Below are 19,211 nucleotides of genomic sequence, written 5' to 3'. Positions count from 1 at the left end.
ATTTCCCGGGTAGGTGGGAATACTTTTGACGCGCACCATTGCGCCGGTAAAAGTGTTAAAGGAAACGTGTGGATTTTGATGTGATAAGTGAGAATACTTTTAGCGGCGCAATTGTGCGCCGGTAAAAGTATTTATTGCGCCGGTAAAAGTATTTACTTAAACGCTCGTTTTTGGCTACTTAGGTCAGATTTTAAAAACACTTTTACCAGCGCAATTGGATGCGCCGGTAAAAGTATATATATGAATCAGGAGCACGGAGCCCCCTTCTTCTCCTCCATTTTTCATTTTTTTGCCTAGGTTTTCTCTGAAAACCTCTCACCCCCCTCTCTCAATCTCTCTTTGATTCTCTCTCATTCTCTATCAATCTCTCTCAATTTCTAACCCCCCCTCTCAATCCCTCTCAATCCCTCTCTTTTTCTCTTCAAAAAAACCACCACCACCACCTCCAACACCACCACCACCGTCGGCCACCACCACCATCGACGGCGGCCGAGCTACGCCAGCCACCACCGCAGACCACCAAGCCCCACCTCCTCCAATTTATTTAAGGTAGTTTTAATTTTTTTAAGTTTAATTTTTTTTTAATGTTTATATGTATAGATTTGTGTATGTATGTGTGTATTAGTATATGTATGTGTATATGTGTGTATTTCTGTATGTATGTGTATGTATATTTATGTGGGTATAAATGTATGTATGTGTATAAATACATGTATGTATGTATATGTATGTGTATGTGGGATTATGTATATATATGTGTATGTATGTGTATGTGTTTGTGTATGTGGGTGTGTATATGTATGTATGTATGTATGTGTGTATGTATTTATGTGTATGTGTATGTGTATGTGGGTGTGGGTGTGTATATATAAGTATGCATGTATTTGTATGTGTATATTGGTGTATGTATATATATGTATGTATGTAAAGAAGTATGCATATATATGTGTGTGTATGTATGTATATATGTATGTAAATATATATGTATATGTGTGTGTATAAGTGTATGTGAGTGTGTGTGTGAGTGTATGTGTATGTGTATGTGTATGTGTATGTGTATGTGTGTGTGTATGTGTAAGTTAGTGTAGGGTAATGGATATGTGATAAAATTTTTAAATTTTTATAGGTATTAAATTTTTAATTTAGTTTTACTTTTTTATGGAATTAGGTCCGTGTTCGACCGCTCGGGATTACCGCTAGCTGCCTGCAGTTGTCATTTTTGCACTAGATTCAGGTATGTTTTTTTGCTTTCGCTTAGTATACGTAGCAGTGTTTGTTATTAGTTAATATGTATATGCATGTTAGAGAAGTAGGTTCTGTGATAAAATCGATCGTTGGATGGGTGGATTATTTGTTTGTGTATATATTGTATGGAAATATTTGTTTGTGTTATTTATAGGTATTAAAAAATTTGGGTTTACACTTTTTAAGCCGTTATGCTGCCGAAATTTTAGTAGAAAAAATGTACAATTAATTGAATGTTGAAATTGAAATTGAAAATATGTAATTAAAAAGTTAGTAAAATAATAATTTTTTTAGGTATTAAAAAAAACATTTTCAATTTAAATAATAAATAATTAGGAAAATATTTAATTATGAAATGTAATATATAATTTTAAATATAATAAAATGATATTATTAGTTTTAATAAGTTAGTAATTTTAATTTAAATAAAAAATGATTAAAAATTAATAAATGATTGAAAAAAAAATTAAAGAATGTAATATATAATTTAAAATGTAATAAAGTGGTATTACATTCTTTTAAAAAAGTTAGTAATTTTAATTTAAATAAAAAATGATTTAAAAAATAATAAAAGTGAAAAATGTAATATATAATTTTAAATATGATAAAGTGATATTATAAATTTGAAAAAGTTAGTAATTTTAATTTAATAATAAATTATTAAAAAAATAATAAAAGTGAAAAATGTAATATATAATTTAAAATATAATAAAGTGATATTATAAATTTTAAGAAGTTTGTAATTTTAATTTAAATAATATAGGATTAAACAAATAATAAAAGTGAAAAATGTAATATACAATTTAAAATATAATAAAGTGATATTATAAATTTAAAAAAGTTTGTAATTTTAATTTAAATAATAAAAGTGAAAATGTAATAAAATGATGTTATAATAAGTATAAATGAGCATAAGATATTGTAAAGTATATGATAAGATATTGTAAAATAGCATAAAATTAAATTTGTATTATCTTTTCGATCTCTTCGTTATACACCAAAGATAGGATTTAACAAATGTATTTGTATTATCACATAGTGATAATTTTTTTAAAATTTTACACATGCACGAAATACCTTAGACCCGTTGCAGAGAGGCGGAGTCCGCAAGGGACTCTTAAATACGCTTCTCCAAATTATAATAAAGTGTTGTATATGTAGTATGTCTACACTGTGGCGAACAGTCGAAAAGAAAGGGGTCGAGGTAAATACAAAGGCAAGAATGTTGAGGAAGAGCTCTCCAAAACACACCGCCAAGTTACGAGATTGAGCCGCACGCAGATCGGCACCCCCGTCGCAAAAAACGGAAAAAAAAATTCAACAATATGGCGAAATGGATGACCTCGGATGTCTATCCCCATTAATAAATTCAAATGGGAAGATGTCGCAGAGCCGACATCAATGCCCTCCGGGATAGACTCGAGGTATGTCTTAATAATTTTTTTAATTTCTAAATTACTATACTCTTATTAAATTGTAATTAATGTATTAATGTGTAACTTTTTGCGTAATTAAGTTTGTCCTCCCACGAGATAACCCTACATTCGTAGACTACTATGAGTACGAGATGTCAAAGGGTTTACGTGACCGGAGTGACCGTAAGAAAAAGTGGATACAAAACATCGAGGAGCTTGGACGAGAGGCCGACATGTCACCTCCCGAGGGAGTAACTCAAGAGGTGTGGGAGTTGATCGCATCGCTTATTGGAGCACACACAAACAAAAGGTACATTTTTTTTTAAATTTCTAATTTTAGTAATGTTTAATTTATATAGTCAATAATAAATAATTAATTGTTAGAAAATTATTAATTTCAAAGTAGAGCCGAAAAATAAAGAAAGTCGGGTAAGATGAAATTTCTAGAGGCCGGGCTCCAAGCCTATTGTTTCACATGTTGTCGAGGGGGTAAGTTTATATTTAACTATCATTCATTTAAATTTTTCTAGTAAAATAACAATACTAATATATTTTCTCTTGAAAATGGGCTAACCCCGACACATGAGAATCGCCATTAACCGCGGTGGAAACTTTTCAAAAGTTTCACAATAAAGGCAACAATTAGTGCAACGAGTACGCACAACAAGCTTACGTAAGTTTAAATTTTAATTCAATTTTTATTTATTTCTTTCAATTTATTTTGTATTAAAATTAACCATTTAACTTATTTGTTTGTTTTAGGAGCAAATGTTTGAAATAGCGCAACTCAACCGCCCACCGAAGATGAGCCCGATGAGCCTGCCGTCGATCCTACACGCACCCCCGAGACTTACCCGTTATGACGCAAGTACTTGGGAACGATCTCGACATCTTGGAGGCTTTGGCCATCTCCCTGCATCGAAGGGAGTTGGGGGCCAAAGAGCACTCGCCACGCATCCTTCGGCCCACCGACCGTTACAATGGAACAAGACGAGGCTTTACAGTAAAAAAGTGGAGGAAGCGGAGCGAGACAACTCAACATACGAGGCAAAGAAGATGAGACACAACAACTCTACCTCGACGATTCCAAGATCGCTCGAGTATCTTTCTCGAGCCGTGCCGGGTTTCAACTTGCCTCCCATGGATCTTCCACCATTGCCCACTCCCCGTGTTTGGATCGCTCTGGCCGCTCCCGGTGCCGGATCGTCATCGCAGCCTCCCGAGACTCGTAGAAAACAACGATGACGACATTACCCGCCTATAGAACCGTACTTTTTTTTATTACCCGGTTCGAACATTTAGCATTTTGTTTATATACTGATTTTAGTAGAACATAATATAATTAATGTTCGTTTATCTTTTAATGTAAATTATGTTGGTTTTTTTGTTAATATAATATTATAATTATTTTAAAAAAAAATAATTAATTATATTTAATTAATTAATATTATAATTAATTAATTTTTTTTAAAAAATAAAAATTAATACTTTTGCCGGCGCATTTTTGCGCCGGTAAAAGTAGCCAAAAATTATTGGCGCCAATCGTCAGATTGGCGCCAATAGTTTTGCCGGCGCACTATTGCGCCGCAAAACTTTATCAAAGCATGTTCATAGCGGATAAGGGCATTTTTTAACACCGCGCTTATTTTTTACCGCGTGATTTCTCGCCTAGAAAGGAAGTTTTACCGCGCATTTACTCTACGCGCCGAGAAAAAGTCTTTTACCGACCAAGCTTCCCGCATAAGCTTTTGCCGGCACAAGATTAACTACAAGCGCAAAGCTTTGCCACGCAGTTAGCATTTTGCCGGCGCAAAAATGCGCCGGCAAAAGTTGGTTTTCTTGTAGTGAGATAGAGAGATATGTTATATAGATAAAGAGTGAAAGGGAAAACCATACCTGAGACCAGTGCCATTAACACTGGTGTCTTCTCCGATGTAATGAGAAAAATACGAGTGAGTGACTGAGTGAGAGAGAGAAGTTCGCAAAGTTAGATCTGGAATTTTGTGGGGAGGAGAGCTTGATTTTATGGATAAATTCGACCAACATGGTCGAGATTTGGTCGTGTGTCAAGGTCGAGAGAGAGGGGGAGACACAGGTCGTGCGTCTAGGCAAAGATAGAAGGGGAGGCGTTCTGTGTGTCTAAGCCGTCAGAGAGAAAGAAAGAGAAAAGAGAGGGAGGCGCTAGTTGTCGTGGCAGGGCGGAGAGAAAGGGAGGTCACTGGAGGAGCTTGCTGGGAGTTTTGGCAGCAGCTAACCGAAGAGAATAGAGAGAGAGAGAGAGAGAGAGAGAGAGAGAGAGAGAGAGAGAGAGAGAGAGAGAGAGAGAGAGAGAGAGAGAGAGAGAGAGAGAGAGAGAGAGAAGAAAAAGCCTTAGGGTTTTTTTTGTTAAATTTTATCTGATAAGAAGAGAGAGAAGCAAAAATGACTAGAGTTTTTTTACTCTTATTAAATAATCTTTTCAATATTTTTTTTTCTGAGATTAATTTTTTTAAATTGGGTTTGATATATTTTTTTTTTATTTACTTATTAATTATAGCTATACTTTTTTTTTTAAAATAAAAAATAAAATTTTGATATAGTGACGCGCTAAGTGGATGGGGACACATTTATCCATTCATGTCTGGCGCGTAACTATAGGCCAGCATTTTTCAAATTAATAAAAATAAAAAAAAAAATTGGATTTTTATTCTTTAGTGATTTTTCATATTTTAATGACCCACATTATATGAGAGTAACATAAATGTTTAGAGTCTAATTGTACATGTCACTAAAAATCACTCCTAACTAATGCGGGTCACTAAATAGTGTGAATAAAATGTCAAATTATAGTAATGAATAGTGTCAATTTTCAGAAGAAAAAAAGTTGACGTTTTAACCGACAGGAATACCATTTTTTGTATAGTGAGTGCTAACTAACTACAATTTTATGTATTATATTGTTAACTTGATAAGAGCCAATGCAAAAGGGGCTTCAAAAGCAAAGGTTTCATACAATGGGCTCACCAATCAATTCAAAAAGGACCATGAAAAGCAAAGGTTTCAAACAATATTCAACAAACGGGTAATGCACACTTTGTAGAACTAGAAGTCGAGATCATGATAGACGTACATGTCTCAAAAGATCATCAATCCCACCAACACATAAGCTAAGGGCGTTATCGTCAACAAATGATGATGCATGCAAGCTAATTGCTTTAGAATCAAACTACTTCAATTTCAATGCAAATTCAAAACAAACACAAGACTTGTTCTAATTAATCCGATTCATAAGACTACCCATACTCTCTTTTCTTATGTTTGGACTATTTTTTTAGGCTAAATTATGCTATGTTGGTTATTATGTTTCAAGACATTCTATTTGTAGCATGTTGTTTGGGTCAATGAGTGGTGGCCTTTCTTACTTTACTATGTCGAATTCCACACAACTCACCCGTATTTATGCATTTTTAAGATTTATCTCCATGAATGATATTATCCTAATTTGTTTACAATTAATCACGCTTTGAAAATACTGCAATTATTTTATGCAGTTTCCTACAAATATTTTAAATGTACATATTCATTTAGCAACCAGAAAAACTTATGTTCATTTGTAATATATATATATTTTTTTTTTGAGTTCATTTGTAAATTTGAAACATATAAATTATATTAAATTGCGCCATTACTTAAATACACTATTACTCTTGACAAATTACGCTTTACTTTAGGTTATATAAAATAGTGTAACATTATAGTTATATTCCTCACAAAAAATATTATTAAATATGTACTATATTATATTTAACTAGACTCACACAACCACATTATATGTATTATTATTTGTTTTTTCGAGTTTGTTTTACACGCTTACAATCAATTTTTTTTGTATGGTTGTATATGTTGTACTTATTTAAAATATTTGGCAAAATTTTAAGAAAATTAAAAAAATTTAGCACACTAAAAATAGAGTTCAAAAAATTTGTTACATGCATGATTTTTTTTTTCTATTTTATATATGTGTGAAATAAGCGGTTTGAACATTAATTTCTATATTAAAAATTATTTTGAATTTCTCAAAATTTTATAAATATTTTAAATAACTATAACTTAAAATTTAGACTAAAAAATTGGCATAGATGTGAAAAATATTACAATTTTATCAGTGTATAGACTCATTTACATAAGGTTGCATTTAAGGAGAATTACCTTACATACTACTTTTTTAATTTTTTTTTCAAATTTACAATTTGAGTTTTTAAAGTGGTTTCTCCAGTGATTTCTATTTTGGTTGCTATACGATTTTTGGTTACGATTTAGGTTGCTCTATTAGTTGCAATAGGAGTTTCTATGTAGAATTCTGTAACAATACAAAAAAAATTATTTTAAAATATAAAAATAAAAAATCTCCAAATTGAAAACATGTATATACTACATTATTATTATTATTATTAATGATTGCAGTAGTACGTAAGTGTACATCGAATATTTTTGTCATTCAAAAACCCAAATTATTCAATGAAGATAACTTTTGATATACATATGGAATTGTTTTAATTATTTTGTCTTTTATTATTCAATAATAATCATAATTTAGTTTGTGGATGATAAAGATGATGATTTCCCCTAACAAGCATCACTCCCATGAATAACTTTCCCCTTTCGGTTATCATGGCGATGATAACGATCATCATCGTCATCGTCATTGTCACTAGTGATAGTACTAGTCATATTGCTAGTACTCTTGTGGTTGTTGGTAGTAGAAGATGGGAAGATAAAGTCAAGATTGTAGAGAACCGGAACCAATGTAGAGGAACACAAGAAAACGAGAACCGGACCAAATATCCATAACAGGAGAGGTAAGGCAGCGTAGAAGAGACGGTTTCCTATAGTGTTAAGGATGTAACCTCTCTCCAAAAGCTCAGCAATGTAGGAAGGGGTGACTGGTGAGGTGTCCTCTTGTGGAGTGTTGATTAAGATGTTGACTTGGTTGATGAACCTGATGGAGAGAGAATGGCATAGGAATGAGAAGAGAAATATGGTGAGAAGGGTCACGTATTTGAGTGCTACCATGAACTCCCCGTGTGCCCCGTAAACGGTGTCGTTTAGAGGTTTTTTCACGCTGTATGTGCTGCTTATAACCGCCGCTAGACCAGAACATAGTAGTATTGATGTTGTTGCCATTAACGTTGATCCCATGATTGTGTTCCTTAGTGTCTGTACCGCCAGAATGTTCTTCTTATCATTATCCTGAATTCATTTATATTATTAATTAATCAATATTTGAAATGAATATATAACACTTAATATATATATATTATTTGTTTTGGTATTTAAAAAAAATAGGATTCAAAGAGTTTGTTATTCGCTAATTTTTTGTTTTATACGTATATGAAATAGACCGTTTAACATTAAATTCTATTTCCTAATTGATATATAATATTTTGGAAATTTTTGTAGTAGACCTACTAAATAGCGTTCTAGTAAACTTTTTTATCTATTTCCATATGTAGAAAATTTTTACAGTCCAATTTTTTTTTATGATCACATATGTTGTAGTTATTTAGGATCACTTAAAAATTTTCAGAAAATTTTGAATAATTTACATTATTAAAATTAGATTTTAACAGTTATTTCTTACGCGTATAACGAAAAATAGTCGCGAGCATAACAAAATATATAAATTTTATTTTCGATACTGTAAATTATTTAAAATTTTCTAAAAATTTATAAGTGGTCCTACGAATAACGAACAAAAAAAAACTATAAAGCGCTTCCATATACCGTAATAAATTGAGAGTGTACCAAAACACCCCTTACAAAATGTACTGCATACTTACCCTAATAACATTTTCATTACTTTGTCCTCATCATCGATTATATCTTATATATATTACTGTTTTCAGGTGTAACTAATTATTAATCAGGAATTTAAAGATTATATTTTATGGAATTCCAACGTCACATATATAATTTGGTGAGACACGCAAGGCAAGTGGTGTGGTAGAATTAGATAATGCACCCAGGGGATCAGTGGACTGTTAAAGGTATAGGCTGACGTGTGATGCAACATATAAATAGATAGAACAAAGTGGGAGAATTAATAGACCACAATACAACAATTAAAACAATCGATATCACACTCCCATGCATGTTAGCTTTCATATATTATTATTATTATTATTATTATTATTATTGGATAATATATAACTAATTAGGACATGAACAGTACTTCTGATCACACTCACACCCACATCACATGCATATAAATATATATAATAAATCGATGCGTTATATATAGGGTTTACATGATAACCGGTGGGAAGAGTACTTACAAATAATGTGACAAAACGAAACTTAATAATAAAACTGTACGCATATGTAATAATTAGTTCATGAACCATCTACTCTCAAACGAAAACCATGTGATCACTTACTAATTTTATAATATTAATGAATATATTTTGTCAAAATTTAATAAAAACAAAAAAAAAAAACACATCTATGTATGTGTGATTTGTGATATAAAATTATATGTTGTTTACATTTTGTTTGTGTTGTGGGTATATATAGTATTTTATATTGGTTGATGACGTACGATGTACTGTGTATGCCACCACTATTAATTAACTTTATAATAATAACTTAACTGGGGTCTTTTGGTTGTTGCAAAAAGACGATATAAAACAAAATCAGGGTCATACTCTGTTTCATATGCACTCATCAATCAAACCAACTTATATTCTTAATTTTGGGATGACACATCTACCACCTGGAATTATTTGGGTCTTTTTTTTTTTTGCAATATAATATACTCCTTAACTTACATTAGGGTATGTTCAGAAAAAAAAATTACATTATAGTAAAATGAAATTTTCCAATAAGGCAAAATATATGTGTGTATGTGTGACAATAACTCAACTAAATATGCCCACTAGTGCCTACATAACCCTTATATATGAATAGGAAAAAAAAGTTGATTTGACTCTTTTATATATATATATATATATATATATAAATAAATATGGTACTTAAAATAAGTTAGATGCTAAAATGCACTAAGTGTTTAACATCCTCCTGAATATCATATGGCTCATAAAATGCCACCTCTAAATCAACAATACTATTAAAATAATATTGGTATGTATAGATAATTAAACACATGTATATATATATGCATCTCTATAGAAATGAGTATAGATTGACCGAAATCCCAAATAATATTTTTGCACCTACTCCTAGCTAATTCCTTAATCATTATGTAAACATAGTACAATCTTGATAAGCACGAATAAGGATTGTCATATATATGTTTGAGAAATGCTAAAAACTTAACAGCCTTCTACATGTTAATATGGATAATCAATCGTAAAATGATACGTTTAGAAAGTGTTAGCTAGGCAGTATACCCAGTGGTAATGCTAGCCCTATATATGTTTGTGTGTTTATATATATGTAATAAGGAATTGGTAGAAGGTGTTACCTTGACAATGGAGGAAACCCAGAAACGACGTCCTCTAGCATTGATTCCGATGATTGTGGTCAAGGGTTGAGTCCGGACCTTGTGCCACAGCCACATATGATAAAAAATGATCATGAAAAATCCTAGTGGAACCAGAATTACGTCCAAATAACACTTCCTCCACTCCATTATTTTTCTTAATTAACACTTTATATATATCTCACTCACACTTCTCTTTCTTTCTATATCTGCACCTACCTACCTATAGTTTCTCTCTCAGCTGATGAACTGCTTATATATTTGTAAAGTTGTAATGATCACCAAATAATTGATCACTGATATTATTATTGCTCTCTAAATATTATACATTTCATTATTTCTTTGGGGAATGAAACTATGTGTGTGTATATATATACACACACACCAAGGGTAAAGTAGAATGAATTTGGACAGGTTTGAATGTGTAGTTCAATTAAGAATTAAAGTTTTCTAAGGGAGCTGGGGGAAGAAGTTATTATATAATTATAATGAAGCAGCAAAATTAAAGTAGACTAAATGCCAAAAAAAACCCTACTAGTTTTGTGGGTGACTTATCCTCCACTTCCCACTACGTTTCTTTTTTTTTCTTTTTCTATTTTAATTGCTTTTGGTACGTTAATTTTATTTTATTTAAGGATTAAATAATATGCTCTGGGCCATGATTTCAGGTACGGTCTTTTTCTTTTGGATGATTTTTTTTTTAATTGGATGAACACTGTTGTTAATTGAAGTAGTATATCCTACCTATTTACTAAGGCACTATATGCCCTTCTATTAGCAAAAATCGTCTAACCTTCTCATTAATTCCAATATGTATTCTTCTTTTTTCTAAATAATGTTAATTAATGATACGTAAATAATTTAAATAGGTCTATAAAACATAACGTGTTCGCTCTATATTGTATGAACGTAAATAAATTAATTAAATCCAGAATATATATGTTTAATAATCTTATGTAAATTCGACATATATTTAGGTGACAAATGTATGTAAATTTATGTTAATATATTTTTAAATCTAATTAAGTAGGACTCACATACACTTAGGTAGTGTTTGGTTGACATGAGTATAAGAATGAAATTGATATTCCTAAAAAAGATCATTCTGGTTTCTTCATTGTCATTGGAAAACTCATTCCAATAAAAATTGTAATTCATGTAAACTAAAGAAATGCTTTTTTTGAAATAAAATGACTTGAAAACTCATTCCATACCAATTAAAAATTATTTTTTCCTATCTACATTTTTTTGAATAAATAATTAAAGTTAATAATTATATGGGTAATATTTTTATTTTAAAATATATATATATACAACATTAATATTACAATAATATTATATATACTATATTTTTATATATTTTTTTGTACAGGTTTATAGGTTTGAGAGTGATACATAAAGACATTTTGGTCAAGATTTCATAGTCTTTACCAAATGAAAGAATAGAAATTCTATTCCATACTATTTCTATTTTATTTTTATTTTGTAACCAAACGCCACTTTACATATCTCTTTTGTATTTTGTCTTCTTCCAAAGTACTTTTAGTTTCTATTTTAATTGATAAATTATATTTTATTTTACAATAAAGGAAACATATATATCAAGAATGTATTGACAAAGTTATAACGCTTATATCTTTATTTATTTATATATTATTAATTACTTACACTATAACTAGTCATGTCACGCACACCAAAAAAGGTAAAAAAAATTGTGATAAATTTGAAAAATTGTAAATTTATTAAGAAAACCATTTTAGGTCAAGATCTTGTATTTTATATGTATTTGTTTATTCTATTGTAATTAGTCACCACGAATTTTGTTATGACTAAAATACTATTACTAAATTTATAATTTATGTTATTGTAATTAGTGATAGAGTAACACAATTTATAGAGATTTTGATGTACGTTTGTGTGTATATAAATGAAATCTGCATGCACGTTAAACTGGCAGCTAGAAATATGATACAATAAATTTATTACGTACAACCAAAAAAAAAAAAATTACGTGCAAACATGGCTCACATGCTTTTGAAAAATGAGATAGCTCTATATTATATATACAATTGTAACATAACTAGACTTTTTAACTAGCTAGCTAGCAACAACTAGAAAGATAGGTATAAGATATTAGGAAATATTATACCTAATGCTCCTAGAATTAATAATTAAATAGATATGTAGTACTTCATGGATGGTTACTATTATAATTAACTACCACGCATGCATGCATAAGTAAATGGCCTTTAGCTAGATCCAACTTTAATTTCTGTACAAAACTTAAAGTAATGTATTAATAATCATGAGCTAGTTCACTGTAGTGTGCATAAATGTATTAATTAATAGCAATACTCTGATGTGTATAGAATATATAAATTAATTAACTAGACTTGACTCTGAGTAGTGCATGTATGGCTTTCGAGTATTGTTATGAGATACTAAAGTATCTAGCGTTATTATGAAGTGATGTTTTATGACTGGTATTAACAGTTTTTTATAGTCAATTATCAAAGTAAAATATGTGAAACTTTATATAAAATTACACTAATAGTGATATTACATACCACAAAAATGTTAGGCAGGAGGCACCATCTCATGGCTTTTTGGTTATATTAAAAAAAAAATAAAAAAATGGTATGTGGATTTATAGAGTGGGGGGGAAGAATAGAGAATAGAGTGAGAATCTGACAAGGAGCAGCAAATAAAGGAAATGCTTAGAAAATAGGATGCAATATCTCAAAGTAACCAAACATAAATTGGCACGCCACCCCTACTCTTTCATTTCATCCATGACTCATCAACTACTACTAAATCCATTTTTGAATTCAAAGCCTTTCAATAAATATTATTATTATTATTATTGCTAATATTATTAATGATATAGGCACTTAAAATAAAATATAAATAGTTGATTAATTTTTAAAAATATTAAATTATTATTTACGTGTCATTTTTTATTAGTGGTGTGTCATTTTTTATTAGTAGTATATATATTTTAAATTATTTTTTAAATATAAAGTTTGACCTAAACCAATTAGAAGCATATCACGTGACCATTAACTTCACTTAACGGTCACATACTTACGAAAACTTTTATGTATTATTATGTATTATAAAAAAAATAAATTTAAATATTTATTTACAATTAAAAATTAAATTTATGTATTTATGAAAAGCATATTATGTTATAATTAAATGTTATATACGTCATATTAGGTCGTGTGTATTGTATTGTATTAAATTAGATTATACATCATATTTTTATATAATACTATGTTAAATTTTAATTTATATTAAAATATTATATATGTGCGCATAAAAGTTAATCATATAGTTTTATATAAAAATATTGTATGAAATATAATTTAATATAATACTATACAATATAATACAATGTAATACGACGTACCAAGGAACCTATTCCTATTAATACAAATATTTAAATATTTAGTCAAACCTGGCTGTTTTCAATATTATATTAATAAATATAATTACCACATGGATTATATGATGTGTAATAAATTATTTGAGAGATATTATTAGTGGAAATTAACTGTCTTTTTATTCAAACACTAATGGTGTAATGTCAAGTTGTTTTATTAATTTATCCGATAAGAATAATTACTAGTTTCAACACCAAGATCGTTATTATTAATTAACCAATGTTTCCATTAATTATGTACATGCTCCTCCAATATTTAAACAGTTTAAAGTATGGCCAAATTAATTTATATATGTATGATAGAATTTACTATATATATCAAATAATAATCATAGGAGGGACACATCTCACTTTTGTCCAAATAATCTGACTGTTCATCCAATCATTTTAATTAGTGAAACACAACCAATGCACCTATACGTAGATAGTTCGTACGATTATTCAATTATTTTCAGTAAGAGATAATGGGTAGTAGCTTTATGGTCCATAAATATATGATAAGAAAAGAAAAATATTTAAAAAAAGAGTGGGTATATAGATTGATTAAACAAACTACCAATTAACTATATATATATAGCTCCTTGTTGTTTAATAATTAATGAAAAGCCATTTAAGGGGTTTTCTCTTCAACCTCTTCTTCCCTTTTCTTTTCTTTTTTTTTCTCATTATTTGTTTGGGGAACATAATAATAAATTAAACATTCGTCCAATCCAAAAAGTATATATGGGTGCCTGAGGAAGTGGGAGGCCAACCAAAACAATGGACTTATTGGATTATATATGATTTTCCACATAAGACCATCATCTATATATATATATAATATATATATACACATATATAAATATATATGTCTTGTATTGAAGCTAAGTACTACTAGTAGTGCTCAAAGGAGACCAACTCAAAAGCCATTATAGGTCAAAAAAAGTAAAAGCATTGCTATTGCTATGGTGATCACGTCTAGCACCATTATATATGATATATAAGGTTATCATGTTTTATAATTGGTTAATAATTTTCTATAATTTTTATTAAAGTAATATAAGTGAAATTCGATATTAAATTACACTAATAGTGATATTATACATCATAAGTGTGCTAGGCACCATGAATGCAGTTTAGTATATTTCTATCTTTCTTAGCATATATTTATATGCGTGTGTTTGTGCGCCGATATATATATAAATATAAATAAAGACCCACCATAAGAATCTCCATACTATGCAGCAGTGCTCCAATATGTATATTATAGGAAGAATATGAATATGGAAAACATGTACCAACAAGTTAATGATCAGATTGACAAATTAATAAAAGTTGTAGCATATATTAATTTCTGGAGAATATGCCGCTTCAAGATTCTTACTCATATATACTTATTATTCTAGAATTTGAATATAATTAATTAAAGCATGAAATATATATTATATGGTAGAAGTTTCTTCGATTGTCTCGTGTGCATTATATAGAATATTGGTGGTATGACAAGAGATAACGCACTGGGATAAACCTTTATTAGTTTGGTAAGAAACATATGGTAGACAAATTTTAATATTTCTCGAGCAATGCTTTGGATCAAGTTTAAGTAATTAATTTCCAGTTGTCTCATTAAGCTTTCAAGGTATTAAGAGTTAGTTTCACTTTATTAAATCAACGTTGGTATTAGAAATTTTACCAGTACAAAATGAAAAGTGCGCGTAAATGTATTGATAAAAGTTAGATTTTAGTCACTTCAAATGTGCGCTGGTAAAATTTTGACCATTTTGCCAGTGCAGTTTGCGAATGCTTTGGTAAAAGTTACTTTTACCAGCGCAGTAGTAAAAGTGATATTTTTTGTAGTAACTCCTCCCATTGCTAATTAGTTTTGAGATGGAACCTCATTCATCTTGTCCCTAAATTCTAACATGGTATCAGAGCCACTTGTGATCCGTAGTGAGCCCAAAGTGCCACCAGTCCAAAAAGCCATTTGTGATCTATTGTGAGCCAAAGTGTTGTCGGTCCAAACAGATACTTTCGCTGTCTCCCGTTAACCTCCATTTGGGACCTTTCGGCCAAGCCAATTTCTAGTGTTGGGACATTTGACCTGTTTCAAAAATTCATAAATTTCCCGACGTGTACACCCATAATTTTCCCAAATTTTTGGCTTTGTGGGATTCTTTTAAATGTCACATTCGGTCCTGTGGTCTCTTAAAAGTCGTTCGTTATACCCACACTTTCTAGGCCCAAATGTGAGGAGAGTGTATTAAGAGTTAGTCCCACATTACTAATGTGTGGAAATAAATTGTGATATATAAGATGAATGGGCTACTCATCCCATTGCCAATTAGTTTTGAGATGGAACCTCATTCATCTTATCCCCAAATTCTAACATTATTAAGAGTCACTACAAAAAATGTCACTTTTACCAGCACAGTTCGCTATTGCGCTGGTAAAAGTAACTTTTACTTGTGCATTTTGTAAACTGCGCTGGCAAAAAGGTCAAAGTTTTACCAACGTACATTTACAGTGACTAAAATCTAACCCTTACCAGTGCATTTACGCGCTGGAAAAAGTCATTTTTGCTAGCGCTTTTTATTTTGTGCTAGTAAAAGTTCTAATACCAACGTTAATTTGCCAACCCCTTTTGCCAACACAACAGAAGTAAATTCCATTTTACCAGCGCAATACCAAACTTTTGCTAGCACAAAAATGTGCTGGCAAAAGTGACATTTCTTGTAGTGAGTTAGTCCCACATTGCTAATTTGTGGAAATAAATTGTGCTATATAAGATGAATGGGCTACTTCTCCCATTGCCAATTGATTTTGAAATGGAACCTGATTCATCTTATCCCAAATTCTAACATGGTATTAGAGCTACTTGTGATCCATTGTGAGCCTAAGTTGCCACCGGTCCAAAAAGTCGTTTGTGATCCGTTGTGAGCCAAAGTGCTGCTGGTCCAAATAGATACTTCTTCTGTCTCCCATTTAACCTCCATTGTGTGTCAATTTCTAGTGTTGAGGTATTTGACCTGTTTCAAAATCCATAAATTTTCCGACATGTACACCCACAAATTTCCTAATATTTGGCCTTGTGGAATTCTTTCAAATGTCACGTTCGGGCCTGTAGTCTCTTAAAGGTCGTTCGTTATACCCACACTTTCCAGGCCCAAACGTGAGGAGGGTGTATAGAGTTAGTCACACATTATTAATGTGTTGAAATAAATTGTGATATATAAGATGAATGGACTACTCCTCCTATTGCCAATTAGTTTTGGAATAGAACCTCATTCATCTTATCCCTAAATTCTAACACAAGGTGATATATTATTGATCAATATCATATTGGAACACATAAAACAGTTCTTTATCATATAGAAGGGTCTTCTTAATTTGCATAAATCAATTGCTAAAAACCTTATTAATAATAACCAATTTAATCTCTGTATGATGCCACAGAATCACCACATTTATTTTTCCCTACATAATTTTTTATAACTAATTAGTCGGAAAAATTGATGTATCAAATTTTAATTTTCTATAATTAATGTGCGAAAACGTGATTTTTTTTGCTTTTATTGCATTAACTAAAAATTTGAAATGGAAAAAATGATGAAGGCTTTCAATTGTTCGGAGTATTTTATACAGTTAATCATGGTATGTATTCACACTCTTAGATTTAGTCTGATGATTAATGGGAAAATATATGATTATTTTTTAAGCTCGAACATGTCTCGAGCAAAGAGACCCAATGTCTCCATTAATTGTTATTTGTTCTTGTATGGAGTGCTTGTCACTAATCATGATGAAAGTTGGGAGCTGAGAAGGGTTTAAATTCCATGAAGGATGTCGAGGCTTGCAATTAAATCATTTGTATTTTGCAGATGATGCCCTGCTATTTTGTAATGAAGACTTCAAATCGATCTATCTAATGCTATAGGGATTGAAATTATTCTCTCAATATCATTAGGTCTCTTTCTAAGTGAAGCTAATACGTCAGTAATTTATTGTTGTAGGATGGAATAGAGGGAGATATAGAGAGTCCTGAATGCATTTAGATTTATGTTAAGTAGCATGCCATTTAGGTATTTTGGGATCTCGATTTATGTTAAAAGACTTTCAGCTAATAATTGTGCAGGTCTGGTTGAGAAAATGGTGGTCAGGATTTCAACTTGAGTTCTAGGAATATTTTCTATATGTAAGAAGAAATTATAATCAATCTGTGCTAGTTTTGATTCATTCATATTGGGCCCAAATTATGCTCCTTCCTAAGAGAATTTTGAAGCAAATAAAAAATATATGCAGAGCTTTTCTTTGGAAGGGAGTGACAGATTATTGGGGGTCAGGAGTTGTTTCTTAGTCAAAATTGTGCAAGCCAAAGAAAGAAGGGGGATTAGGATTTTGAAAGGTTCTTCATTATTAGAACCAAGCAACTTTGGGAAAGTATGTATGGGCGGTAGCAAATAAATAAGACAATCTATGGGTTAGATGTAAGCATAATGCTTACTTGAAATGAAGAAGTCGGTGGATTATGAGTCTACCAATCAAGAAAGTTGGTATTGGAGGCAAACAGTGTGAGTAAAAAATAAAACGAAGCGATACATGACTGAACAGTAACTGAAGCAATGGAAGTACTCTATTAGTCGTGTTTATGATGTTGAACCTAGTAACAAAAAATGTTAAGTAATATGCACTAGTGTGGGATAGATTTAATACCCCCAAAGCATTGTTTTATTCTTTAGTTAGTGTTGCTTGATCGTTTACAGACAAGGGAAAGACTTCATTGTTTCAATATTTGTCAAGAGGAAGTTTGTTTAGCTTGTGGACTGAATACTGAAAATATAGATCATTTGTTTATTTTTGAATGTATCTAGCTAGTAGAAGATGTCTATATGAGATTAGAGGTTGGTTGGCGTAGTTCTCATTTAAGATTAACACTACAAAAAATATTATTTTTAATCACAACAAAATTTGTGATTAAAAGTGAAAAAATTATGACTAATTATAAATAATTATGCTCATGTTGTGACTAAAAGATCCGTGGCTAAAGATGTTAGTTACAAAAATTATAATTCGTTGGGACTAAATATATTTTTAATCACAATAGTTATTGTGACTAAAACTAAATTAGTAACAACTTGTATCTAAATATTGTACTATGTTTTAATCACAAGTAACATTTTTTTACGACTAAAAGTCACATTTAGTCACGAAAAAAATTATGTTATGCCTAAAAAATTGTTACTAAAGGTAGCAGTATTTTGTAGTGTAAGCTTGGGTCGCTGCTGAAGTGGACTTCCCGAAGATGCCTATCTCCATTCAAGAAATTTTTTTTTCCATGGCTATTGCTACAATGTTGTATCATGTATGGCTGAATCGAAACAATGCTTTGTCGTAGCAGAAAGTGTCTACAATACCTGTTCTTATACATTGTCTACAATACATAGCGATAATAATGTCATCACCATATGTGTAATTCTTTTGGGATTATTTCACAAATACACAAAAACAACAAAAAAAGATTACAAAAATATAGTTGTACGGAATTTTAAATATTTTTATGATTTTTATGATTTTATTTACAAAAAATACAATCTTTTGATGTATTTTTATGTTGTACTCTTGTTAATTTGTCTTTTTTTTTTTTTTTGGT

The 19,211-nt window shown here is 30.5% G+C and overlaps 1 protein-coding gene across 1 annotated transcript; it reads right to left on the bottom strand.

The window, feature by feature from the left end:
- Positions 1-7,051: 7,051 nt before the first annotated feature.
- On the bottom strand, positions 7,052-10,708 carry LOC115724564 (uncharacterized). Its single transcript, XM_030653870.2, has 2 exons — positions 10,123-10,708; positions 7,052-7,889 (listed from the first exon to the last, which is right to left on the bottom strand). Exons 1-2 carry the CDS (start codon positions 10,288-10,290, stop codon positions 7,266-7,268), a joined length of 792 nt encoding a protein of 263 aa, XP_030509730.1. The 5' UTR covers positions 10,291-10,708; the 3' UTR covers positions 7,052-7,265.
- Positions 10,709-19,211: the final 8,503 nt, after the last annotated feature.

This window comes from Cannabis sativa, chromosome X (genome assembly GCF_029168945.1).
Source record: "Cannabis sativa cultivar Pink pepper isolate KNU-18-1 chromosome X, ASM2916894v1, whole genome shotgun sequence".
Classification (NCBI taxonomy): Eukaryota; Viridiplantae; Streptophyta; class Magnoliopsida; order Rosales; family Cannabaceae; genus Cannabis; species Cannabis sativa.
Note: the sequence above shows the minus strand (reverse complement) of the source record. Positions and strands in the feature narration are given on the sequence as shown.